This window comes from Cuculus canorus, chromosome 1, assembly GCF_017976375.1.
Source record: "Cuculus canorus isolate bCucCan1 chromosome 1, bCucCan1.pri, whole genome shotgun sequence".
Lineage (NCBI taxonomy): Eukaryota > Metazoa > Chordata > Aves > Cuculiformes > Cuculidae > Cuculus > Cuculus canorus.
This window is the reverse complement of record NC_071401.1, coordinates 22,643,507-22,670,259: the sequence shown is the minus strand read 5'-3', so window position 1 is coordinate 22,670,259 and position 26,753 is coordinate 22,643,507. Positions and strand designations below refer to the sequence as shown.

At 41.9% G+C, this 26,753-nt stretch overlaps 1 protein-coding gene across 7 annotated transcripts in view; it reads right to left on the bottom strand.

The window, feature by feature from the left end:
- MTUS2 (microtubule associated scaffold protein 2) overlaps positions 1-26,753 on the bottom strand; it is a 317,361-nt gene that overhangs the window by 63,119 nt on the left and 227,489 nt on the right. For all 7 annotated transcript variants that reach the window (XR_008448377.1, XM_054057304.1, XM_054057293.1 and 4 more), the window contains 3 exons: positions 20,016-20,177; positions 6,027-6,125; positions 2,294-2,502 (listed from right to left, as the gene is read on the bottom strand). Coding sequence is in view for 6 of the 7 variants with exons in the window: in XM_054057304.1 (XP_053913279.1) it covers positions 2,294-2,502; positions 6,027-6,125; positions 20,016-20,177 (470 nt within the window). In the remaining variant the exon portion in view is untranslated. The remainder of the gene's footprint in view (positions 1-2,293; positions 2,503-6,026; positions 6,126-20,015; positions 20,178-26,753) is intronic.

Sequence of the window (26,753 nt, the reverse complement as noted above, 5' to 3'; positions counted from 1 at the left end):
AGGACAGATCTAACAGGATGAGAGTAATCTCAAAGCTCAGCTGCACTGGCTGTTCTCATTTAAAACATATCCAGAGGAGACAAAGGAGATATGCCCAAGCTTCTAGAATGCCTTCAGCAACATGTGAATGAGGCATGAGATGAAAAATCTCTCCCCAGTGGACAAAACATAGACAAAGCTGAGCAGACACTCCTCTGCCCCATTTTTGTTTCCCTCTGCTTTAATCAAGGACACTCCACAGTCAGCTCCAAAAAAAAAAAACAAAACAAAAAAAACCCCTCTTTACAAATGCCCATCAAGCCCAGAAATGTCAAGACTGAAAAAAATAGACAGGGAAAATCCTCTGGGAAGGTATCTAAAATATCTAATACTTTTTACTACTTTGTATGAATGCCCTGTTTTTTTCAGTTCAGTGAAGTTTCCCCCGGCAAGATCAGCTCCTACTTAGGGAAAAGTGTGAACTACGCTATTTGTTCAAAGGTAACCTTTCCCACTATATAAAAAAAAATAACCGAATAAAGTATTTCAGAATTTGCAAAGACTTTTTGACTCTGTTTTGGGTTTTTTTTGTGTTGTGTTTTTGTTTTTTTTTTTTCCTACCAATTAATACTGAAAGTTTATCTTTTCTCTTCCAAAAGTAGACAAACAGGCAATCAAGGATATTATCCAATCCTTGGGTCCTACTGCTGGTGATTGCCTGTTTTACAAAGTAGTTGGGATGCAAGATCAACCTGGAATGTTAAAAAATACCTGGGCAGCTTGTGAACCAGGTCTGGAACTCAGAGCCCAGCCAGATTCCCTAGATCATAGAATCATAGAATCATTAGGTTGGAAAAGACCTTTGAGACCATCAAGCCCAACCGTACCTGTCCACCACTAAACCATGCCCCCACGCACTTCATCTATCCGTCTTTTAAATACCTTCAGGAGTGGTGACTCAACCACCTCCCAGGGCAGCCTGGTTCAGTGCCCGATGACCCTTTCAATGAAGAATTTTTTCCTAATGTCTAATCTAAATTTCCTCTGATGCAGCTTGACACCATTCCGTCTTGTCCTATCACTTGTGAGAAGAGACAAACACCCACCTCTCTGCAACCTCCTTTTAGGTAGTTGTAGGAAGTGACAAGGTCTCCCCTCAGCCTCCTTTTGTCTAGGCTAAACAACCCCAGTTTCCTCAGCTGCTCCTTGTAAGATTTGTTCTCCAGCCCCTTCAACAGCTTCATTGTTCTTCTCTGGACACGCTCCAGCACCTCAATGTCTTTCTTTGCAGTGAGGGGACTAAAATTGAACACACTATTCAAGGTGCAGCCTCGCTAGCACTGAGTACAAGAGGAGAATCGCCTCCCTGATCCTGCTGGCCAGCCTGTTTCCGATACAGGCCATTGTCCTTCTTGACCACCTGGGCACACTGCTGGCTCACGTTCAGTTGGCTGTCAATGAACACCCTGAGGTCCTTCTCTACCAGGCAGCTTTCTAGCCATTCTTTCCCAAAGCTTGTAGCTCTGCACAGGGTGCAGAGTGCAGGAGTTGGCACTTGGCCTTGTTGAATCTCATCTCATTGGCCTGAGCCCATTGATCCAGCCTGTTCTGATCCTTTTGTAAAGCTTTTAGATCACTAAATGGCTTTTCAAACCAGCAATACGTACAAGGCCTTCCCGGTTATTGATGGGCTTTTAAACTTTACTCAGTTTGTCTCAGATTTAGTGAATAAATAAGCTCCTTTAATTATCAACAACATTTTCTTTATGTTCACTATACCTGCCAAATGTATTCTCCTAAATGCTGAACTAATGTTATACTAAAGTTGTCAGGAATTGTCACCTCTGTAACAGGGACCACTCTGTCTGATCCCTGGTGAACAAGAACAGATAAGCACTGTGAGAAAGCAAATATTTTCCTTCATCCAAAACCTCTGGTTGACTAAATGCATGGATTGTTTTTGCGTTTGTTTGCAGTTATCAATATCTTAGTTACATCTTCAATTCCAACTGTAGTGGTGAGGGACTGGGACTTCTAAGTTTCTGCATCTACTTCACTCCTACAAACATCCAGAAACCTCTCCATGCTCATGACAAATGTTTCAGTCAGAACTCTTCCTCTTCCAACTTCTTGAACTTTGATTTTTGTATACATGTTATCAAACACTAATTCCCTCCTCATAGCAACTGTTGCAAAGAAATCACTTGCTCTGCTCCCAAAAACCAAGTTTCAACGACTGTGGAATAAATTTGGGAAGTGACTGGTGTAAAGGCAAAGTACCTTTCCAATGGTAAAAAGCACTCATTGCACTTACCTGTTTGAAAAAGTGCTGTGTTGTTATAGCAAAGACATCAAAGCCACAGCTGGCCCTTTTAAGCTCCTCTCGAATACTGCTTAATTGCCGGGACTGCTCATCACACTTTTCCTTCAACCTCTGAACAAGCTGCTTTTCAGCATCTCGACTCTCTCCTGGCTTGGGGGAGAATCCATTCTTTGGGGTGGCTGGCCTTTGCTTAGGATGTCCTACAAAATGAGAGTAGAAAAGACCATCAGGGTCACTTACTTTATATGTATGAACATGACCCTTATGTGTGCCTAAGGCCTTTGGGACTCAGCCATATAAAAGAAAAAAAAAGGTCTATAATATTCACACAGATCTGTAATGACTTTCAAAAAAGAAGGCAAGTGCACAGCAAAATATGTTCCCATAGAAGCCAAAGCTCAAAGCTGTGGTCTGGGTGTGCGAATGGATCCCTAGGGCTATTTTACTAGATCAGGCAGGGAAGCAGTATGGCTTTGTCAGAACAATACTTCAGGAGTGTATTCCTACTTTTTCAGATTCTCAGCTTATGTGGAGGCATGGAGCATATCCTCCAACTTGCTTGACTATGTTCTGTCTCCAGGCTAAGGTTACAGGGAGACAGCTCCAGCGGAGATGTTCCCTCATGTCTCCAAGTACCTCATGCTGCAACTGCAGAGAGCCACAAGTGCAAAACAGCCTTTGAAACTTTTTGTGCCCATGACTTCCATTTGCAAAGAGGAATACCATGTTTTGCAACATGTCAAGACTGATTTCATGATGTTGCAAGAAATACAAGACGTTAGAGAGGATTTTCTGTCATTAAGAGAGTTCAGCCAGCTTAGCTATTGCCTTTTATCATTTCAGCTAAAGTCTGAACACCTTTTTTTTTTGTGCAGAAATTGTATTTTCTGACAGATTCTTTCATTTATTTAAAGGTGATCTTAAATGGGCAGTATTATCACAAAATAAGAATTCATAAAAGCAACAGCCATAAATATCTGTCCTTTTAGCATTAAACACTTGGTTTGTTTAGGCAGCATAGTGATGTTACAACTGAAGGCATAGGGAGAAGTGTACGGGGAAGCCCTTGAAATCAGTCCAGTTGTAATTAAACTAGAAACCCATCATATTGTTTTGTGTCATATCTTTCTAGCTGTCCTGTTCACTGGAACACTTGAAGTGCACTTCTCTATGTTGTCCTTGTCAGTATTATAAACTGTCCTTGTAAATCAAAGTGTGCTACTCTCCTGAGGGGTAATCCTGAATTTCTTATTTCATTTGGGTCTAAAAAGCAGCTTACTAAGCTTATTCTGTCATTGATGTCTTTCTTCTGTTGTGCTGCACAAACCAGGGTATATATTAATGATGCTGGCCCTGATACTGAATGTCTTTTTTGCTGATGGTGGGACCAGGAGGGTAGACCACTGTATGCTGAAATCACTGAACCCCTTTGATCCACTTCAAAACTCCCAGGTCTTTTTTATCTACCTGAGTGTCTGAACAAAGGAGACATAATGAGTATATGCTCATAATTAACAAATTCCATGAGGATTTAGATGGGTAATACAATTTATTTGCCTTTTAGCTGTCCAATTTCTGACATTATGGTAAGGGAAGTGAGGAAATGACTCTGAGATGATTGATAACAAGCAATCTGTAGACTGGCAAATGTAAGAAACACAGAGCATAGTCATCCAGTGGGATGGAAAGAGAGCATTGATGTGCATCTATGTGCACCTGCTCCTATGCACAGATTTCAGGAACATTATTACATCAATAGATAAAATTGAGATCCCTACAAAACTCTGCATCTCAAAACTCCCTTGGAAGTCTTCAGGAGGACTGATTCAATTTCTAAAGATCACACTCAAGGCTAAAAAAAAACCTATATGACATTAAAAAATAGCACTGATTAAAAAGAACTGCACGTGAGAAAGCCAATAATAGAGGGAAAACAAACTAGACGTGGCACTCAGAAATTGAGTCTGTTCCACAGTCAAACATAGCTGTGTTGGAGTAACTTGGTGAACACATGCTCTTCTATCATGAACGGTAAATGATGCATGAGTTTCTGATCCTGATGGAGGAAAAGCTGTGCCACTGCCCCTTGGCCCCAGCTACACTCAGTCCTTGTCCTGATTTGATTATTTTGTGAAATTGATAAATAGGTGAAAATATTTTCTGTCTTTATTGCTTTGTTATTGCTGTCCTTATTTCAAAGAATGCTAAAGGCTACTATAAAAAATAAGATGAGGTTCATTTTCCTATTTGATCCTTAGAGTAATAAACAATTTTATGTTGCCATAATTTCAGACAACCAACATTAAGACTAAATTAGTCTGATGGAAGCAAGAGAGTTACTCAGCCTCTTGTGAGAATGAAGGAACCTCTGAGGTCTCATGAACTGGATATTCCAAAAGAATTCATCCTTGAATATCATTAAGTCACCCATGGAAAGGCAGGCCTCCTTAAGACAATACATATACACAGTATAAATATGCTTATATTTCATTCTAGAGGAAGCAAATCAACTGTGCTGTAACATGCTGCTAGAGTCAGAATCGGTGCTGGTGCTTAAACTAGACTTCTACCATCATAAATGCTGGTCAGATGCTGATACGGCAGTCTCTGCAACAAATTTTTCTTTGGCTTTCTTGGTGATCTCACCAGGTGCAAAATAGCCTGAAAATCAGATGATTCAGAGGATAGCATTGAGTTCATCTTTTTACCCTAATATCTTAGTAAAGAGAAGAATTCTGATTCCTGTCAATGCTTGGAAAGATTTAATTTAATCTTCAATTTTCTTGATTTTGTTGGTTGGAAAGGGGAAGAATAGGGATGGGTAAACATGAAGAGACTCTTGATGCATGTTATAGTAGATGAAGAGCTGTTCAATGTGTTTTATACTTTACTGTCAAATGAAGAAGCATGGAGTTCTACCCCTCATAATCATAACTCAAATATCCTATAGCTGTAGAGATGACTTTTAAATTGTTTAAGTAGAGTCTGAAATAAGAGGTAACAGAATAGAAGATAAACTGCAAGCACAATGAAATTAGTGGCACTGTGCCCACTCTTTCAGAAACATTTAGATCAGCCAAAGGCCAGCCTTGCAAAAGCCTTTAGGTACCTTATATATTTCTTAATGTATACTTAGTAGACACAAATAGAAATAAGTTCTCTTCATTTTTGCATATAAACAAAGGTATTCTTTAGAAATGCTAAAATCATGTGTTTGTGCCCAGTACTAAAGGGTAAGTTGACAATGTTCCAATAGGATTCTGAAGGTTACTTCTACAAATAATCTCTTTTCCAATTATGCATAGAAATAACCCAGGAAATGTAGTGCCTCTGCACAACAGTAAGAGTAGATTCCAAGTAATATACTATCACTCCAAATAATTGCCTGAGGTGTCTTTTATTTAACTATATCTATCTGTTCTCCTTTTATACAAGAAAATTATAAAGATAAAAAATGTTCTTGCATTATTAAGCATGTAATAGCAACAACTCTTTTTTTTGAAGGAGAGATGATTGCATGGTTGTAACAAAGAAAACACAAGTCTATTCAGCTCATGCATAGTGATGATAAAACCTGATGTACTTGCAGCCAGCCTAATGAACCTTGGACACAATCAATCTTCACTTAACAACAGTAGGTCTCAGATTTTAGTGTGCTAACAAGGGATGTAAAGTTGACAAGTTTAAATCTTCCTTGAAACAATGCTTTTGGGTTCATAAATACCTGGTGAATGGAGCTTGGTGGCTGTCACTGCTGATCTCTTAGGAGATGAGACAGCTGGTCTGTTAGCATCCTGATCCTTTTGTACTTCTTTCTTCAGACCTGTTTTAGAAAAAGAAAAAGATACAAAGAAATTTATTTTATAATTCCACTTGCAGTTGTGCAGAGCTTTGTCAGTAGGATACATACCAGAATGGCAAAATACAGGTATGATATTTCACCAATACTCATCCTGGGCTTCACATAGAATGATGCTACACAATACTTCTCTGTTGGATGCCATGTGTCACTTCCACTAGCATGACTGTGTGCGTGTGGCTGAGCTGACATGTACAGCCCTAAGCATGGTCAGAAGAAGGCTTTACACACTATCTTGGTTTTCCAGCCATCTGCACAGTAACAAATGACATTAAAGCACCAGTAGCTACACAGGTACCTGATCCTATCTGTTCTGAGCTCTGTTCTGACTCTTTATCTTGCTGTGCATCCTCAGCCAAAGATCTTCAGGAAGGAGAAGATGAGTAGGACTGCACAAAGCTGATTTAAGTTATCTGCAGAGGTCTGCTCTATCAACTTTTTCCCCAGCTTAGGAAACTGCCTTTTCTGTTGACCAGCTTTCCCAAGAGGGTCTCATACAGGAAGAGACAGGATTCTGCAAAACCAAAATCAGGCAGGACATGTCAGGGCTATCCAGGATGTGATGCCCCAGACAGGAGCCTGTCTCTGTGGGTCTCTGCCTGTGCAGTAAGTCAGGCAGGGCCAGAGAGGCGCAGCACATTCAGTGCACAAACCTACAACATACTGTCCCAGTGCAGGACAAAACAGGGTAATACCATTGCCTTGCTGTCCATAAGGCTGAAGCAACAACCTGGTTCATCATCGTCTATGACACAGGCATGTGCCAGGCTGTCTGCCCACCTTCCTTTATTCTCTGTGTTTGTTTGTATTTCTCCAGATTACTCCTGATCTCTGTATTTACCCCTTTTTTTTCTGCAGCTACTAATTCTTCTCACTCATAGCATGATGCCCCAGAGCTCTTGGGTTATGATCTCCTCAAACCTTGCACTATCTTTCCTGTTCCTTTAACTTTTCAGTGTCTGTTACTATTCCTCTCACCACTGGAGCTCCCTGATTACAGGCTCAGGATGGTCTGTCAGTTGTCCAAGCCCTGTAGCCACTGACTCCCTCTTGTATTAGAGAGATATAACTTAATCTGAAAGCCAGAGTTGCCACCCAAGCTGAGCTCACCCCTCCTGCCCACCCACAATTACCATCAAAATAGCTGTAGGACCATGCTGAGTGCAGTAACATGACAGCCCTGCCCTGCTGGTTTGCCCCTGATGTGACAGTGACAGCCACATGATTTCATGCAGAAAGCACTCAACAAGGAAGCAAGAAGGAAGAGCAAGAAAAATCAAATCCAACACCTGAATCTATTTTTCAGTTTTCCGTCCTTTTTGACCACCTTCACAGTCTGCAAGACTGCGTCACAGCCCATGGATACACAGGAAAAAGAGAGCGCTAAGGCAAACCACTTGTCATAAAAGAAAACCAATGTTTGCCTTATTAAATTTCACTTTTCTCAGTAGTACAATTATGGATATCTTGTAGGAAAATGTCCCACAGAATCTGAAGTATCTGAAGCAAGAATACAAGACCTTAGTGGTGTTTAAAGACAGTAGCAGACCAAAAGCTAACAATGTCTTCCATTTTGCTTAATGCAAATGTGATTTGATTATTTCAATAGTGGAGAAAAGTAATAATTTTATATGAGGATCACAGTCTTCAGAGACACTTATCGGATGACTGGTTTTCTGCCCTCTCCAAAGCCACAGCTACTCACAGCTGCAGCATCAGGCTTATTTCTGATGCATCATTGACCCTTCCACTTCCGTCTGCTTCAGGACTTAGAAGCAGCGAGCTGCAGACACAGCGTTTGCCATGCACCAGAAGCCAAGATTCATATTTTCTAGCACTGTCTCTCAGCATTCTTCTGTGAAGAGCACAAGCACATGCACAAGCCTTGTGTCCAGTTGTTTGTTGGAACATGGCACAGGAGAACGCCTAACACCCCCTCTGACTCCCTCCCTATTCATAGGCAAATCGCACCTCAGTCGTCAGGGGCTGGGAAAGACTGAACTCTTCTTCATACCTTTACTTTAGTCCATCTCCATTTTCTCTGCTGTTTATAAATTCAACATGTTAAGGCTACGATTCTCATTTGAGATTAATACCTTTCACAGTGAAGTGACTGAGGATATAAATTTCCTTTGTCTGCCACCTACTACCCTGTACTTTCCTACAAAGCAGGACATAAAATAAGTTTATGGTGCCATTTCATTAGTAAGGACTGAGCAAAAGCAACCTGAGAGGGGAGCTGTGAGATAAAACCAGAGCTTGTTTTACACGGTATAGTTTATATGGTTACAAAATTGTGCATTACTTTTTTATGGCAGTGAGGCCTTGGATTTTCTGCGGTTTTCAAAATAAAAATACAATGCACAAATAGGCCATATACCCAGCTGCTCCATAAATTTTGCGATGGTAAATGTCACGACAGACAACAGCAGGGAAAGTGTGTTTTCATTATACTTTCAGCAGTAACAAGGGGCACATAAATACTTAACTACCTTTGGTTTTGAGACATTTTCAATGAGACACACCTGGGGAATTAGTTCAGCCTCTTAACCTTAAACACAAAGTGAGGAACAATTCCCCAGTTAGAGCACAGCTGAAAGAAACAGAGTAAAGAAGCAAAGAATCCCAGCTAGCACTGTTCTGGGCAAGGTGAGGTCTGCAGAGAGCAGCAAGGGTTGCGTGTGGGTACAGACGGCAGTGCCTGTCACGGGTGGCTGTATGCGGGAGGTCAGCTCCAGTAGGTAGGAGATCAGCAAAGACTGAAGCAGGTTGCAAGCAAAGATGCAAATAAATTTCTTGGCAAAGTCATAGAATCATAGAATTACCAGGTTGGAAAAGACCTCTGAGACCTCATCAAGTCCAATCAGACCTGTCTGTCACTAAACCATATCCTGAAGTACCTCATCTACCCGTCTTTTAAATACCTCTAGGGATGGTGACTCAACCACCTGCCTGGGCAGCCTGGTCCAGTGCCTGAGGACCCTTTCAGTGAAGTCAGAAGAATAGGACTAATAAGCAGGGGAAGAAATGAGGAAAATTGCCCTCCTTCATTTTATACAATTAGGAGAGCTCCTAAGGTCTCACAGGGGCAGCAATGCAGCAACTGGGGAAGCAAGGGGTCATGCAGCAAGGGAAGAGACAGTGCAGGGATCTTCCAGGACGGGGGCATGTGGAGTAGCAATTATTCAGTCTTTCCTTCACAAGCAGAGAGGTCTTGTCGGTTACTCTGTGGCACTTCTCAGCAGGTAGGGCTTTAAGAATCATGCAGCAGGCAAAAGAAAGGACAGTCTGTGGGAACAAACTGTTATCATTCTGCTAAGCTCATCACCCACAGGGAAATCTTAGTGGAAGATCTGTCCCTGGCATCAGAACTCATATAAGAGCTTGTGCTGAGCGTTTTTTTTTCTGAAAGTGGGGTTTGTTCTTTCTTTTCTCTTTTAAAACAACAGTTGTTAGTTGGTTGAAAGAGAAGCATTCAGAAAACATGTTGATTTCAAGAGAAGTTCCCACAGGGAAAATTCATTTCTAAATGACAAGGGTTTGGGCTCTGAATCTGTCATTTCACAGAAATCTAGAATTTCAGGTTTAAAAAAGCCCGTAGGAGAGCGTTGGCGTGATGATCAGCATAATGCTGTACCACAGAGTATGGCACAGTGGGAAGCTACACAGTTTGATTTTTTCTACCTTGGAGTGCACTAGAAGTAACTCAAAGGTTAGAATGTACATAGAAAGTTTGATGCTCCACTGTAACTCAGGAAACAAGACAAACATTTCAGTTGTTGTTATGGGCTCCGACACAGGTTAAACCTCAAATAATACTTTGACTGTAATATGTATTGTGAGATGTCAAAAGGTGCTGTACAGGCAATCATAAAATAATAAAAAAGGAAATTAAGCCCCACAAGTGTGTCTCTCTTGAACCTGCAAGCTGTTCGGCTTTTTAAAAGTACATTCACTCTGACCTGGAACAATATTTACTTCAAACTCTTAGTATTATTGCCCACAGGCTGGAAATACGGAACTTCAATTAGCTCTGTGCTAAATGCCCATACATTATTATTATTCCTGCTGGCTGTGTAATCAAGGCTTTTAGCACAGAGCCTCCAAGCAAAAGGCTCCTGGCAGAACAGGAATCACCACTAACTTCCAGGCTCCCAGGAAGAGTTTCCAAGGCTCTGCCAGCCCCCTCCACTGCACAATGTCGTGGAGCGAGAAGTTTTCTTTCCAGTAGCCAGGAATCAGAGCCACAAAGTACTAATTTTTAGATGAATTTACATTCCATTTAAGGTTACAAATCCCCCAGTGTTTCCTCTCTTTTAAAAGCTATACTTACATAGAAATGGTTGTTTCAGGCTATAACATAACTGTGAGAATAAATAGTTGCTTGTGTTTTCTACTGGTGTGGTTACAGTATTTGCTTTTGAAAAATGTATCCAAATGCATAGTCCTGTAAAAGTATTTACATTTCCTAGTTAACACATACAGCCTGCTTCAAAACGAACAGAAGGAGCAAAAGCAAAATCATTAGAAATACAACGAAAAACACCCCAGGCGTGTTATATCATTCAGCAATCACTTGGAAAAACAGCAGAAAAACAAAGCCACTTCTCCATTCCCATTGCAGAATGCTAGCCTAAGAACAAGAGCTAAATACAGCTATATCCAAGATATCTTCTCAAGAGCTGCTGCAGAAGCAGTGCTTGTATTTGGCTGTACCTCTCTGAGTCTTTTTAAAGCCATTACAGTGGGGTAGGCTTCAATTTGCTTTCACACTTCAGACTGAAAATAGGCTAACAAATTACACATTGAGTATTTATTCCAAAACAAATCCTAACATGCTGTAGACATCGTTAACAATTCAATGGGACTGGCTGCATTCAGTTGGGTTCCAGCTGTTCTCTGGCGTATTTTATAAGTAAACTAATGCAGTCTGCAAGTTTAAGAAAACCCAAGGAAGTGTTTTCAGTCACTCACAGACAGAGAGAGAGCCACTTCAAACTTTCTTCTGCCATTTCCCCTGATACCCACAACTAGTTGTGTACTTGGTAAGTAATGACACATCCATGCACGTACTGTTTGAGAAAAGTGAGCAAAGCTGGAAATACGATGGATTCTGTAGAATAAGAGCAGTCTAAGTCTCCCTAGAGACCCCCTGCTTCCTGTGACCTATGAGACATTGAAAGACTGTGAATAAATAAGTAGATGTAGAAGCAAAACTACATATTTGTTGAAGTAGAAACTCTCAATGCTTGTGCTTTTCCCTTTGTGCTTGTTTCAAATTTAAAATCAATCTGATAAGAAAAAAAGGTTTATATCATTGACTCATCTAAAAGTGATTGTTTTCTTTCTATATTAAAAAGAAAAGTCTCTATCTGCTATTAAAAAAAAAACTAAAAAAATAAACCTGACAAAAATAACTATTCTTTGGACTGAATAGAAAATCCCAGGGCAACTCAGGACATCCAACATTTGTTGCAGCATTAAAACAACTACACCTTCTCTTGATATGAATTCCATGGCATCTTATTGTCACTTGATATGAATTCCATGGCATCTTATTGTCATTTCCTTACAGAGTTGTACTGTGGCATATTTCAGAGTGGTTCCCAGGAAAGAGGTCTGAAAACTTGCAGTTGAACATCTCAGTTGCACCGGCAACATAGTGCTGCATATCTCTGTGTCCTGAACATCAATATAATCCGCTGTGTATTCTCAGCTTTTAAGGGAAAGTGATTGCAAGGGGAACACAGTGGCAGCAGACTCTTCTCCCTCCATCCCTGCGGGCACGTTGGTGTTCACTTTTCCTCCCTCAACTGACCTTAGTTCACTCCTCTTTCTCTTGCTGAGGTTGTGTTGTCTAGATTTTGCAGAAGCTGATTGAAAGAAACACATTTTAAACTGCAAGCTTGCAGTGATAGCACCAGCCTCCTATTTTTCACCTTGACTGTATTTAACAGCCTTCCCTGTTACATATGATTTACTGTTACTTATAAAAGCACAGGAGTTCACTGGGTTAGTTTTTTGAACAATGCTTTTGATTGTCTTTAATTTAATGGGCCAAGTAGAAACAAACTGAATTCTTTATGATACTGTCACTGCACACAAATTATGAGATTTCTTATGGGGAATAATAGTTACTTGTCTGTGAGATAAACATTGAATAAGAATAATAACCAAGCTGAAATACATATGCTGTAACACACGCGCCCCAAGCCCCATACAAGGCATAGGAAATAAAAAATCCTTCAGCTTTCTAATTTCATAGACTGTTGGGTAGCGAGTCCAGCCTGGTTGACAGAGCTGAGGTTTGGAACAAGAAGCAACCTGATGCTCAATAGTTTGGATCAGAACTGCAGGCACAAACAATGGAACCCAGAACTGCATCAGTATCCTGAATGTTATTCAAAGTTTCAAAAGACAGCAGAGTTTAGAGGTAGCAAGCTGGATTTTCTATAGTTTTCTATGTTCTGAGACAAGGATATGGCTGAACAAGACCAGACAGGGATTGACATCATACAGGAAGCTAAGAAAAGAATAAAAACAATGCAGAGCTGGTCCGATGTAAACCACTTTTCATGTCCTAACACACAATCGCTGAGTCACACCTTCTTTTTTTCTTGAATTGCATGCAAGTCCTGTTGCCTTTGTGGTAGCCATGCAGACAGTTTCCCAGCACAGACCTACCCTTTAGCTAGATGTTTCTGCTCATGAGTTATTCCTCCTGAATGTGCAAAAGAGGCCACCACACTACAAAACAACACATCAGTTGTTGTGCCTATGGTGACATATTTATTCACCTGTGGTCCTATGATATTCGCAGCACACAGAATTATACAAGCAGCTTTTTCAGAAAGGACCTCTGAAGTTCTCTTGGCAACCCTCCTGCTCAGAGTGGGTCACACTAGAGCAGATCATGCAGGGCTTTGTCCAGCTAAGTTACAAGTAACTCTAATGATAGAGGATTCACCACCTCTCTAAGCGCTCTAGTGTTTGACCACCTTTGCAGTGCACAGCTATGAGTGGCTGCAGAAGTGCTGAAAAAAGAGGTAGGACCACTGATGCTGCAGGCCACACTCTTGCTAACATATGCAGCTAGTCTTTCTTGCTGCAAGGGCCCATGGCAGGCTCAGGTTCAACTGGCTGTCTAGCAGGATGCCCAGACAGGGCTTTTTGGCAGACCTGTTTCCCAGCCAGTTGGCTCCAGCCTCTCCTGTTTAATGATGTTATTCTCCCAAGGGCCAAGACTTTGCATTTGCCTTTTTGAACTTTTGAGGTTCCTGCAGGCCCATTTCTCCAGCCTGGTGAGGTCCCTCTGAAATGCAGCCCTGCCCTCCAGCATACTGATCAATTCCCTCTGATTTGCTATCGTCTGTGAGTTTGCTGAGGGAGCGCTCTATCCCACTGCTCAGATTGTTAATGAAGATGGTGAGCTGTATTTGCCCAGTATCAATCCCTAATGGATATCAAAGTCTGCCAGCTGGACCTTGCACCTCTGGTTATAACACCCTGAGCCCAACGATATAGGCAGTTTTCCACCCACTGCATTATCCATCCGAGGTCTGCAGTAAGCTGAAATACTCTAGGACTTTTTCCCAGACAATCACTGGTGAACCCGGATATGAGAGGTGAACTGCAGGAATAGGTTTCAGGCTACACTCATGCTGTCGAGTGGCTACCAGCATGATTTCATGTGGAAAATATGTCACTACCAGGCTCGATCCGTGTGAGCCACCTCCAGAGTTGGAAGTCTGGAGAAGATGGAAACAATGCTCCCGGCCAGGAAACAACATAGGTCTAAAGCAATTTAATTACCATCACCTGATTGCAGCACCGGGTGAATTCACTGAATTTCTTCTGGATTTAAGCAGGTATGCCTGCATGGTACTGTACTTTGTGACTCTCCAGACCTGTCTGCACCAGCTCAGGAATTACTGCCCACCTGAATTCCCTTTCCACTCCCCAACACAGACATGTTCTTGCTTTACTAACTGCTGTAGCACATAACTCTGAGGATTTTTATGCATCTTGAAAGGTTCACCAGATACACCACTGCCTGCACCATTTCAAATGGAAGGGTTTTGCCCAAATGATGACCGCATTAGATCTTGGTTCGAATTGTGCCATGGTGAACATTAATCTAAGGGGTTCATGGAATAAATCCTCTGTGGGGAAAGGAAGTTTTTACACTGCTGTCTCTAAACATTGCCCTCTGCAGATATTCCCACACTTCTGGAGAAATTTAAAACATAAAATTGAGTATACTTTTGCCTCAAAGACTATATATTTTTATCAACACCTGTGGAAAGGAGAAGCTTCTGTGTCTTTAGAGGTGGGCATTAGCTGTCAGGTTTCTGACAGAGAGCTGTTTTCACTTATCTTTAAACAAAATATGAAAAAATAATAGAAATAGTAAATATTAGTCAGGCTATCACCATATTTCTCAAAGCAGCTAATACACTTAAGTGAATTTAAAGGACTTGTCTCAGTTTCCACCCAAGTATGCCTTTTTCACCATTTTTTTACATGTCAAAAGGTATGCAAATATAAAAGGGGCCTAATAACCCACAAAAAGATTTGTGCAACACACTGAAAACTGAGTACACTCTGTTCATAGGTTAGTCAAAAAGCAATGAGTTGATGTCTTCAAAATTATTTGCATGACAATGATCTTCCACTACTATTATCCCATGCTGAAAAGTTTTTCGATCATGGGAATCTCTGCACAGCAGTAGCTACAGGAGTCTGTTTTCCTTAATTAAATATGATTTATACCCTGTAGTACAATTTACTTGATAAGCAAATGTTAGTCAAATATTGGTAGTATGTTCTCTCTTGAGCAGCCATCTTTTTTTTTTTTTTTTTTAATGAGAATTTACAGCATAGATTGTCTTCTCAGGTAACATCTAGCACATGAAAGCTTTCATGTGATTTTTGTTGGTTATTTCCCACTCATTATTATAAGTAGATATGCTCCTTTGTGAATTAATTTCCTATTCATACCTAGTTAAAACTATGTTCATCTTTGAAATACAAATGCTATTCTCACATCACCTGATATTTCACTCTTTCAGTAAAAGTCTTTATATTTAAACGCCATTCTCTTTGTGAAATATTTTCTCCCCCTTCTACTTTTGTAAAAGATGCTGTATACAATACATGTAGCATCTCTGCACTTTAGCTGTAACAGTGGACTGCTCTAAGCACTTCAGTAACTGCAGTGTTTTGCACAGGAGGTTGGACAGATGCAGCATGTGTTTATAAACACACAGGAAACATAAGCCCGACAGCAATTACTACTAGGTGATTGCTAGGAGTATTATACATAGACTACCAATCATATAATTCTCCACATACATAGAACATGTAGAAGGAATCATTGTGGTTTTCCTTCTTTTCAAAAGCTTTACTGTATGTCTGACTCCAGAAGTGCTGCTCATGGGGCAGCCTGGCCTCTGGCCCTTTGACTTCTGAACAAGGCTGGAGACTTCTTCTGCAAATGCAAAGGTCGTGTTACTGGTTCACTTTTTCTTATAGAAAAATGTGCCTCACTTGCAAGATGTTCTTCCTGCTAGAGGCAGAGATTTCTGCCTCCCTCTACTTTCCCAAGGAGGGGTGCATGGTATGAAGATACACATCTCTCAATTCCAGCTAAAAATTTCCACCTATGGCGGAGACCATCCCTTTCTTCATGGTCACAGTCTCTGCGTAGAGTGTTGTCTTCTGCCACCTAGTGAAAAAGGAACAGGAGACTGCGGTGGTTTTATTCCTTCCAACCATGACTCCACGGGAGGCTGGGCTGCTGCCAGTTCAGCTGTGGAGAAACTGGGCTGAGATGGAGAATAGACCTGTGCCCAACCATGCTCTTCTATCCTTCGGCATGTCTCTTCATGCAATTGCCATTATGTGATAGTTTGGGAGAATATTAGACATGTATGAACTCCACTGTTTTCAAAACATTTCATCTCTTCAGTATGGAGCATGAGTGAAGGTTTCCTTGGTGTTGCTGTTGCAGTGATGAGGTCAGCTGCCTCCCCAAGCATGACATTCATTATTTTTATGACAGGCCACTTTGTGAACATAAGGTAGGTGGGTGGTGGATTAATTTCTACTAGATCTTCAAACATTTCTGAAACACTGAATTTACTCCTCTGTTCCCTTATTTTTATCCATCCTGCCGCTCTGTGAGGTCCAGCACTAATGCCAGACTTGCCCAGCACAGACTGGCAGCCTCTGTCAGTGATTGTTCTTTCCTATTTGCAACAAGCAGACATTTTACAGTGTCTGTACATGCAGACTTTCAACATTTACATCCCCTGTCTGTGGCACAACATCCTTTTGCAGACTGGCCTTTCCAGCACATTCGTGCACTTTCTCTGTCATATTTAAAATATGATATCTGACAAATTTCAAAGGTCTTTTGTTAGATGCCTTTGTTTGCCTGGGATTAGGAAGCCCAAAGCAATATCAACACTTCATTGCCCTTCCTCCATGTGCTTAATTTGATCAGTAGCATCTTCCTTCCGATTTAATAAAGAGTTCCATTTTAAAAAGATTGTTTTGTGCATCATCATTTAAAAGATGTGCAAAACCATTGAAAAGATACTTAAACAGAAGATTTTACATTGTATAGGGCTCCCTATCACATTCAGATCTATAGAAAGTGTTCATATAGTATTGCAAGAGGGACAGGATTACACTTGTTAAAAACTCTTGTCTTTATCTTTGCTTGATTTATTTCAGCCTTTCTGTTCTATCAGGTACTTAGCATTGTGAGGAACAATAACACTGTTTTATTAAAAAGAATCATGACTTGACCACAGATACATCTGCCGGTACCTTGACTTATATAAAAATTAAACATTGGACTAACATAGAGGTTTTTTGCTTCTGTTGGTTGTGTTTATCAGCAACTTTCCAAAGTTGCCAGCTGTCCCTGCTCAGGATCTGTGTTTGACTATCTGCATAACACAGCCAGATACCACTAGAAAACAGGCAAGTTTACCTCATCTGACTGAGTCTCCCTATCAAGGGTGAGCTATAAATTCAGTGAGGTCACAGCAATGGGCTCCACACATTACTGCAACAACAGGGGAGTCAGATTAATGGCCTTGCAATGAGAAGAACAAAACTGAGTGCTCTCCAGTGCAAGCCTGAACACTGCGCTTCCTGCATAGGGCTCACCTGTATGGAACCACACACCCACAAGGACTGAACACTGCACTCTACACAGCTGGAGGGAAGCAAATCCAAAGCAGAAGCTATGCTGCTCTGTCTCCACTGGGCCTATTAGCTCAGGCATCAACAGCTCACTGTGGCTCTCAATGCACAAGGTCACTTAGGGACAGCTTGAAGCCCAGGCAAAGAGTTTACATTGGTGTGCCCCCGTGGAAGCAGACATACCCATGTTTCCTAGAGGGACATGCAAAGACAATAACAAATGCTCTCATGGGAACTGCACCAAGACTAAGCGATAACACAGGAAACATCTATTGACAACTTCAGGACAATGAGTAAATGAAGGTTCTTTGGAAGGAAGAAAATGGTAGAATTTATCATGATGACTCAAATTCTGTTCAGCTTTGTCCCCAGAGGTATTAAAATCCAGCAAAACTCCTAATCTTTTGTTTTGTAGATTAAATTGTTCCACAGATTAAATAATTTCATCTATTAAAAACCCAAACCGAAAGTTAAGTTTAGCTTTCTGCCAGCCTCAGTAATTCTTTTTCTCTCTAGTGTTTATGCCCTGATGTGATGGCAAACACTCTTTATGGAAACCTTGCTTGATCAATATTGTTTTGCATTAACTTGTAATTTCCGCCTTCCTGTCTGGGTCTGAGATTTGGAGCCTGTGCAAACTCAGAGATGACAGCCTGAATCATTTAACTAGTCCTGCCTGTACTATATTTTTTGTGTCCACATTAGCTTGTTTGCATCTCAAACACCACAGTTCCAGCTCATTGCAGTTACCCAATACTGAAATCTCCTTGGCAAGGACTCACTCATATAAGGCTGCACAAGTAGTAAAAGACCCAGGATTTCTAACGATATTCTGGCCTGTGACAATAGAAGCCCAGAGGCCAGAAGAGCTCTTCTATAGGAACTTAAAACAGCCCTTTAAAGCTTATCATGCAGATGCCACTAGGTGAAAAAGAAAAGCTTTTGCTGGAGATGTCTAGGACAAATCTGATGTTAATCAAATGTAGCCTGAAATGACATACCTTAGTGAGGGACCAGATGAAAGGAAAGGAAGCTCAAAAGAAAAGAGGGAAGAAAGCTTAAAAGGGAAACAAAAAAAAATTGTACTACCTTTTATCTATATCTTCTGTTTACAGATTGGTCCGTGCCCCAGTTACCAAGTGCAGATGATGGAAATAAACAGTTTTTTGGACAGTAAGAGTCAGTTGCTCCTGACCACTGGACAAAAGACCACATCCTCCTTCCTTGACTTTCACTTAACTGGACTAAATAAGGTGAGAGGGTTCAGCTTCATCTTCCCTGACAGATTCCCTAAACCAATGATTACGGCAGTAAGCAATTCTGTGCAAGTGTTAACCAGGTGTATTTGGTTTGCATGGCAATGTTTTGGCAGGGGGGTGGAATTGTTCTTAGGTCATGAGGAAGCAGGAATAAACATGGAAACACATACAGCAGTGTGTAAGAACTTGCTGTGGCTACACCAGGATTTCCTGCGCCCTGAGGAACTTCCATGCCTTTCATGAGGCTCCTCAGGAGCCTCAGATCTTGGCTGATGAACATCCAGGGGCCATGACAGTGCAGGAAGATATGTGCTGGGGCTATATTTGACAGAAAGGCAATAAGACAAACAGGGGCTGGAAAAGGGTGAGGGAATATTGTCCACTAGGGCTAGGAAAGTGAGGCGATGTCATCTGTAACAAGGAGAGAAGATGTCCACAGCCATGCTTTTAAATGTATTTTATAATTATGATCTATAATCATATGACTCTGCTTGCACGTCACAGTGAACAGCCCTAACTCATCCATTACACCCAAAACTGAGTCTTTACATTGCTAACACTGTATGTAATAGACGTTCACTGTCACAGTACCTTCCTCTCTCCTCACTGAGTGGGCAGGTGGTGGCAGCCCTCAAGAGTGGGCAGCATGAACTGCTCCTTAGTCTCTCCAAAGTGGTGAGTTCTACCCAAGAACATACACACCTACAACCTTGCCCAGGGGAACCTCATACACCATATCCAAGTGCCAGGCTAGGGAAGGGACAAATGTGAGCAGGAGATGGTGGAGAGATGCATGTATTATTCAACAAAAAAAGCATTCAGCGGAAAACTATAAACTTTCCTGTGTAAAACACTATGACATATTGCTGGCTGATTTGAGACATAGTTGGATCAAGCTGAAAGAGCGTTTATGTAAGGAAACAAGATGGGCTTTTTTTACTTTCTTTACTTGCCTCCTTCTCCCTCGCTAAGTGAAAATACCACAAATTGCTTAAACATAGAGGGCAGTACTCTCATCCTTGCAAACATACCTAAAACCAAACTACCTGCTCAAAGGAATGCTATGGTCTCTAAAGCAACACAATGTTTTCAAAAAGCTGTTCAGTGAGAAACAATGATATATACACTACATTTCTGGCATGTGTAGTTGGGAGCACTAAATGCCTTCAACTTCAAACACAGTTGACAAAATGAGATTATAACCATGTCGTTGACTTTGTTTCAAAGAAACTACAGCAAACAGAGTCCAAATCAGCACACTGGCAGTGTGCCCAAGAATGGTATGAAAATTGCTCAAGTAAGCAGTAAAATAGCATCATAATAAGGCCCTGCATTTCTTGGCTTAATGCAGGTGATATTTCAAGTTTGAAGCACTTACCAGCAGGTGCTGTGGCAGTTTTTGGTGCTGGAAGTAAACTCCTACGTGGAATTGCTATGCTGCTTGACCCCTGCATCGTGCTCTTGCTGCTCCCCTTGGGGACATCTTTAGAAGATGCAGATGTCTTAGGAGTGGTTTGCTCTTCATTTCCAAAGCTGGAACCTGCAGGAGACCAAAATTGCTCTAATTATATGTTCATAAAAAATGTATGTGATCTGTGGCATACAGGCTGAGCTTGTATCAGCAATTATAATCTACAGAGTCATATTCTCATTGCAACTTGGGCTAGGTTACATGGACTTTCTCCAATACAAATGGTTACGTAGAAATAAAGAGTTCCCAGCAACTTAAACAGTAAATCTAAGCAGGTATTGGAGTCTGACTCCAACAAGAGGTTAACATCTGCTTTTGGGCTAGCTCCATAAAGGTATCTGGCTGCAAGGCTCACAAGCAAACCAAGGAATTTCTGAATATCTGGGTGGATTAATTGCTTTTGGCTCTGTAGCTACTACAGGAGCCACACTACACAGTCACCCTAACACCTGAGTGTTGCTGGTAGTCAGAGTAAGGGGGAATAGCAGCGCTCAGTGGTCCAAAGCACTTAATTCTCCTACTCAGGAGAGATTTCCCTGAAACAGTCCCTCAGACCATACCGAGAAATTTGAGTAATATGAAAAACACACACACACAAAAAATCTCACTTAACTCTCACATCCACTTGAATCATATTTTCATAATGGACTTAGGTTGCCAAGGTTTCCAACTATATTGACCTATTTCAAAACCTAAAATGGCTTTCCACCTGCATTTGCCATCTAGGGAATAAGGACATAGAATCATAGAATCATAGAGTAGTTTGGGTTGGAAAGGACCTTAAAGATCATCTAGTTCCAACCCCCTGCCATGGGCAGGGACATGTCCCACTAGATCAGGCTGCCCAAAGCCCCCATCCAACCTGGCCTTGAACACCTCCAGGGATGGGGAATCCACAACTTCCCTGGGCAACCTGTGCCAAGGCCTCACCACCCTCATTGTGAAGAAGTTTCTCCTTATGTTTAGCCTAAATCTGCCCCTCTCCAGTTTATACCCATTGCCCCTCGTCCTATCACTACAAGCCTTTGTAAACAGTCCCTCCCCAGATTTCTTGTATACCCCCTTCAGGTACTGGAAGGTTGCTACAAGATCTCCTTGGAGCCCTCTCTTCTCCAGGATGAACAAGCCCAACTCTCAGACTGCACCTGTGTGGCGGGTGCTCCAGCCCTCTGATCATCTTTGTAGCCCTCCTCTGGACCCGTTTAAACAGTTCCATATCCTTCTTATGCTGAGGATTCCAGAACTGGACACAATACTCCAGATGAGGTCTCAAGAGAGGAATAGAGGGGCAGAATCAACTCCCTCACCTCCCTGCTGGCCACGCTTCTTTTGATGCAGCCCAGGATATGGTTGGCCTTCCGGCCTGCGAGCACACATTGCTGGGTCATGTCAAACTCCTCATTGACCAGCACTCCCAAGTCCTTCTCTGCAGGGCAGCTCTCAATCACATTATCCCCCACCCTGTACTGAAATCGGGGATTGCCTCGACCCAGGTGTAAGATCTTGCACTTGGCCTTGTTGAACCTCATGAGGTTCTCACAGGCCCACTTCTCCAGCCTAGGCTCCTTGTAGATATAAGGAAAACCATATTTTCTTAACCTTTGAAAAAGGCAAAGTTGAAGTATCTTCTTTGTCTATTGTGTAGGAAGCCTAAGAGGAGCAAAAGATTGCAGCACATGTGGACTTGAACATTTACAGAAGGATGAACATTTTGTTTGAAAAAAATCAGTGAAGATAGTGGCAAGAAATACATAGGATTTCAGAAAAGGGCTATACTTTTCATTTCCATTATTTTAAAAAGATGCAATACTGTTTAGGTACTGCCTGCAGGAAAATGATAACATTATTTTAATAATCCGCATGTCCAAGTCTCCTGTATTTATAAGATGTAGGCTTTTAAAATGTGTGTAAAGGAGAGCTTTTTTTTGCCTTTGTTACCGAAAATCCACTAGAAAAATAGTGAAAGTTGGAAAATAAAATCCTCTTTTCTGATAAAGAAAAAATATACCAATTGGTTCTGACAAAACAGCTTTAAGTTTTACTTTGTCTTTAAGGCTGTTTGCAGACAGGTCTTATTTTAAAGCACATATCGGCATTATACATGTACTTCTTTCTACAAACGCATTTGACCTTTGTTCAGGTAGTATACCACATTAAAAATTTGAACAAAACAGTGTCCAGCGCTCTACACAGGAAAACCTGAAGCATTTGTCATCTCTACAATGCCCTGCACACAATAGTCCCTCAGCACATCAGGTCATTGTTTTATACCCAAACTACAAGGGTGTCATACCTGTGTAACAAACATTTAAGACCACATGCTGAATTATCTGCTGACAAAACACTGCTGACTTCAGTAAAGTTATGTCAGCAGAAAATGCAGCCCAGCCTGGCCCAGCCTCCCCTGTTGCTGTGCTCGAGAACATCTCTGCCAGGTGCCAGGGGGATGTAACAGTGCATGTCCCCTTCTCCGTCCATTTGCACCACACTCCTGAAGTGACTCCTGAAGTGGTCTCAGTGTGTGCTGACTCAGCCGGTTTGGGTAGCACCACTTGTAGAAAACTATTCCTTTCCTCAGCTATTACTTTAAAAGTGTCAGTTGAAGAAACACTGACCTTGAAGAGGAAATTATTCATATTATTTGCAGAGAAATGCTGTTCAGGTGCTTTTTAATTGAAACTCTTTAGTCTTTATTGTGAAATGCATTATATGGAGAATGTTTCACCTCACAAATGTGGCTGAACAGAAGCAATTCCTGTGTTGAAGACTGATATGTCCAAGGGAGTTACACAACCTCTTATTAAAAAAAAGAAAAAAAGTTTAAAAGCTTTTCTAGGTATTGAAGATGAAGTGCCTCCAGCTACAAACATTTTTATTGTCTAAACCACAGCATAATGGGTCTGCTAATTACAGAAATGAGTGGGCAGGAAAGCTGACAAACACAGCCTCATCAGGTCCCCTGAATCCGAAATGCCTGGAGACAGACGGCCACTCACCTCGTGCTGTGGTTGGACAAAACCCATCATGAGAAAAAAAACTCAAAGAAAACAATATTCAGCTTTTGATCTTTTAATAACAAAAGGACTGAAGGAGACAAGCTGCTTCACTGTGGCACTGGGTGCCTGTGGCAAGGTGTTGGGGTCTGCGGGGCAGCCTGGGTGAGTAGAAACCAGGGATGCCCGGATGCCCCATGGTGGGCACAGCTGGTTCCAGTAGGGTCTGATGGCCCCGCTGAAGAGCATGGCCAGGACCATCAGCCAAGCTGGCACCTCTGGGAAGATGTATTTAAGAAAGGGCAAAACATTGCTCTGCAGTGAGGACACAAGCATGAGAATCAGTCCTGTGAGCACCAAGCACCAGAGAAGAAGGAGAGGGAGGAGATGTTCCTTGCAGCCCCTGCAGAATACCACGGTGAAGCAGGTCTTTCCCTGCATCCTGTGGAGAGGACCACGGTGATGCATATATCCACACTGCAGCCTGTGCAGGACCCCGTGACAGAGCCAGTGGACATGTCCTGAAGGAAGCTGCCAGGAGCTGTGGCCCCTGGAAAGGAGCCCACACAGGAGCAGCTTTATCTCAAGGGACTGTAGTTTGTGGGAAGAAGCCATGCTGGGCTGGAGCAGGGGAAAAGTGTGAGGAGGAAGAAGCAGCAGATACCAACTGTTATGGACTGAGTGCAACCCCCATTCCTCATCCCCACCGTCCCCACTGTGCTGCTCAGTGTGGAGGTGGGATGGAGGTAGAGGAATTGCGAAGGAAGAAAGGAAGTTGAGCCTGAGAAAAAGGAGTGGGAGGATGGTTTTTAGTTTTGGGGTTTTTTTGTGTTTGTTTCTCACCATTTAACACTATTTTAACTGGAAATATATTAAATAATTTCCCCCAAGTCAAGCCTGTTTTGCTTATGACAGTAACTGGTGAGTGATCTTCCTGTCTTTATCTCTACCCATGAGGTTTTTAATCTTATTTTCTTCCCTGTGCTGTTGAAGAGGGGTAGTGAAAGAGCAGCTGCGTGGGTGTGTGGCAGCCAGCCAAGCTCAACTCTCCACAACAGTAATATCGGTACATCTGGGATTTGCTGGGATAATGTCAATGTTTAACATGAGAGATAATATAACGTCTCCCTCTTTGCTATTCACTCAGTGGTAGAGTTCGGAAAGAGACAGTGAGGTACAACAACATGGGTACACATAATATTGCCCAAAAGCAAATGTTTTCTGCTTCCATGGATATCACTAGGGCAGCATCTTGTTCCTCAGGAGGAGGGCAAGGTGAGCACCAACTTGCTACTTAGAGTGCTGGATTCTACTTATTTTTTCAAAGAGCATCTGCCCTCCCAGAACACCAGTTCTTACTTTTCAGGAAGAGCCTGTACAGAAACACCAGCTGTGCAGTACATGAATAGTTTCCAGGTGATCACATCCTCTGTGGTACAGTACTTCTTCCCTCCTACTCCTCTGTTTCTGCATTTTATCCAAACCAGGGTAGACTCCTTGTTTGCCTTTGAAGCACCTGGAAAGTCATTTGGGTGCTCCTATATAAAAACCCCAGTATTTTTGCAGACTCTGTGCTCTATGAAGAACAGCACTGCTGACTTTGCAGAAGAGCATTTAACAGACTATTACCGATCCACTGGAGATAAAGTCCTTCAGCCTCACTTTTATCATCTCCACACTATGAGCCCCAAGGAATCCTACTCACCTGCTTTTGAAAAAAATACTGGGGAGAAGAAAAAGTGTTTGAAGACTTGCAAGTACTTTGGAGATTCCCATCTGCACCTGCTCATGCCCTACACTGTTATGCCAGTAAAGACATGCAGAAGTCAGGGCTGGCAACAGCAGGTTGTGCGTCCAAAGAAAACCATGACCAAAGTCCCACTGGCTCCCTGATAGGTTGAGCCACCTTCTCTCCATATGTTCCACCATCATCTTCACCATCTGACCCAGTCCTATAACACCTCACCCTCAGAAAAGGAAGGCTCTTTTCTATGTATCACTAGGAGTTTGTGCCTCTTGTATGTGTTCCTTTTCTGGAATTATTTAAAAAAAAAATACAAAACGTAAATAAATACAGTATGATGTTACATACAACTGCAAAACCTGCAGGAGCATGCATGGGGAAGAATTCGATGTTTGACAAGAAATTAATCAGGCTCTCTTATGTGGGCAATTCTTCCTTTGAGAGGAGATCGTTATAGGAAGGGCTGTGTTCTGGAGCCCCACAGCCACAGCTTTCCCTGCCTGCAGTCAAGGGCAATAAAGTCTCTCTCTGCCGGAGAACTTGTGTCCTTTCTAGAAAAATAGCTTGTCTGACAATGCCTATGGGTCTCTGTTTTGCTGAGCAACAGATGCCAAAATAGTATTAAAGCACATGTGCAATTGTTTCTGTGGTTCCCTGCCTTGTGGGCTGCTACGTGAAGCCTGTCGAAGTGGAGTGAGTTTCCAGCTCTTAAGAGCAGGTCAAGCATTAGCTGCTCTGGCAGCAGCCTTGGAGTTGTTAGCTCCTGAAGCAGATGTAATCACACCCAAGACACTGGGAACGTGCTGGCATCCCTGAACGTTCACTGAAGCACAAGCATTTACCGAGGATAATAGGAAGTCTTTCCCATCTTGAGGATCCTTAGACACTACTTGACCGCATGTCCAGTTGTTGCAGTAGCGAGGCCACTTAGCATTTCTAAAGCACTTTCCAGCAACAGAACTCAATGAGCTTTACAAATAATGCAGGAGTTGAGCTGCTTTCCAAACTCACACAGCAAAGGAGTAGCACAAACATATAGAGAAAGTGAGCAGCAAAACTTAATGATGAGTAAGGTTGGAATGATTTTTTTTCACCTGCAAAACATTGGGTTGTATTATTCCTGGATGTTTCTAGGCTGCACTTTTGTGCCCTAGTTTTCAAGCACAAATACAAGCACAAAATTAAATTCACTGCCATGGGAAATGGTCTGATAAGGAAAATACCTAAACTACTGTGAATAATCAAGTGATGTTTAAAACAAAAACCCACAAGACACATTTTTCACTAAATTGGAACCCTCGCCCATCCTTAAGTTAAGGTCCACTCTTTTTTTTCCTGATTTTTAACTGTAAAGTGGTAAGTCATTTTAATAGATTGATTACCAAAAACACAGCGTGTCAGCTTAGCTTTGTATTTCACTACGTTAAAGGTTACTGCTTTAAAGTCCAACACTCTGTATTTCAATATATAGCATTTTGCAGTGTAACTATCGAGAAACAGACTTGAAAGTATAGCTTTGCAGCTGCAGCTGAAGCAATGCTATTTATCAAGCAATACAGCGTGATCATTAGTCCTGAGGGGTTACAATGCTATTATGATGTTCTGATAGCTGATAAGATCACCTCTTCAGGCTAACCTTTCTTAAGTCAACTGCCAGGGCAACACTGGCGACTCCACTCGTGGCACGATGCCCTTGCAGACATGGCCTTTAGTTGAGGCTTGATCTATCAGACCGAATCTAGCTGCTAGATAAAAGCTGGCCAAATGGTGTAGGCTGACTCATCCTGACACCACCTAGGCTAACTACAGCAGCTTTTCTTGAGAGTTAGAGCAGCCCAAACCACAGCCACGTTCTGAAGAATAAGGTGAGGGATTAAGTGACTGGGTTTAGCCTGGCCTCCAGGCTCT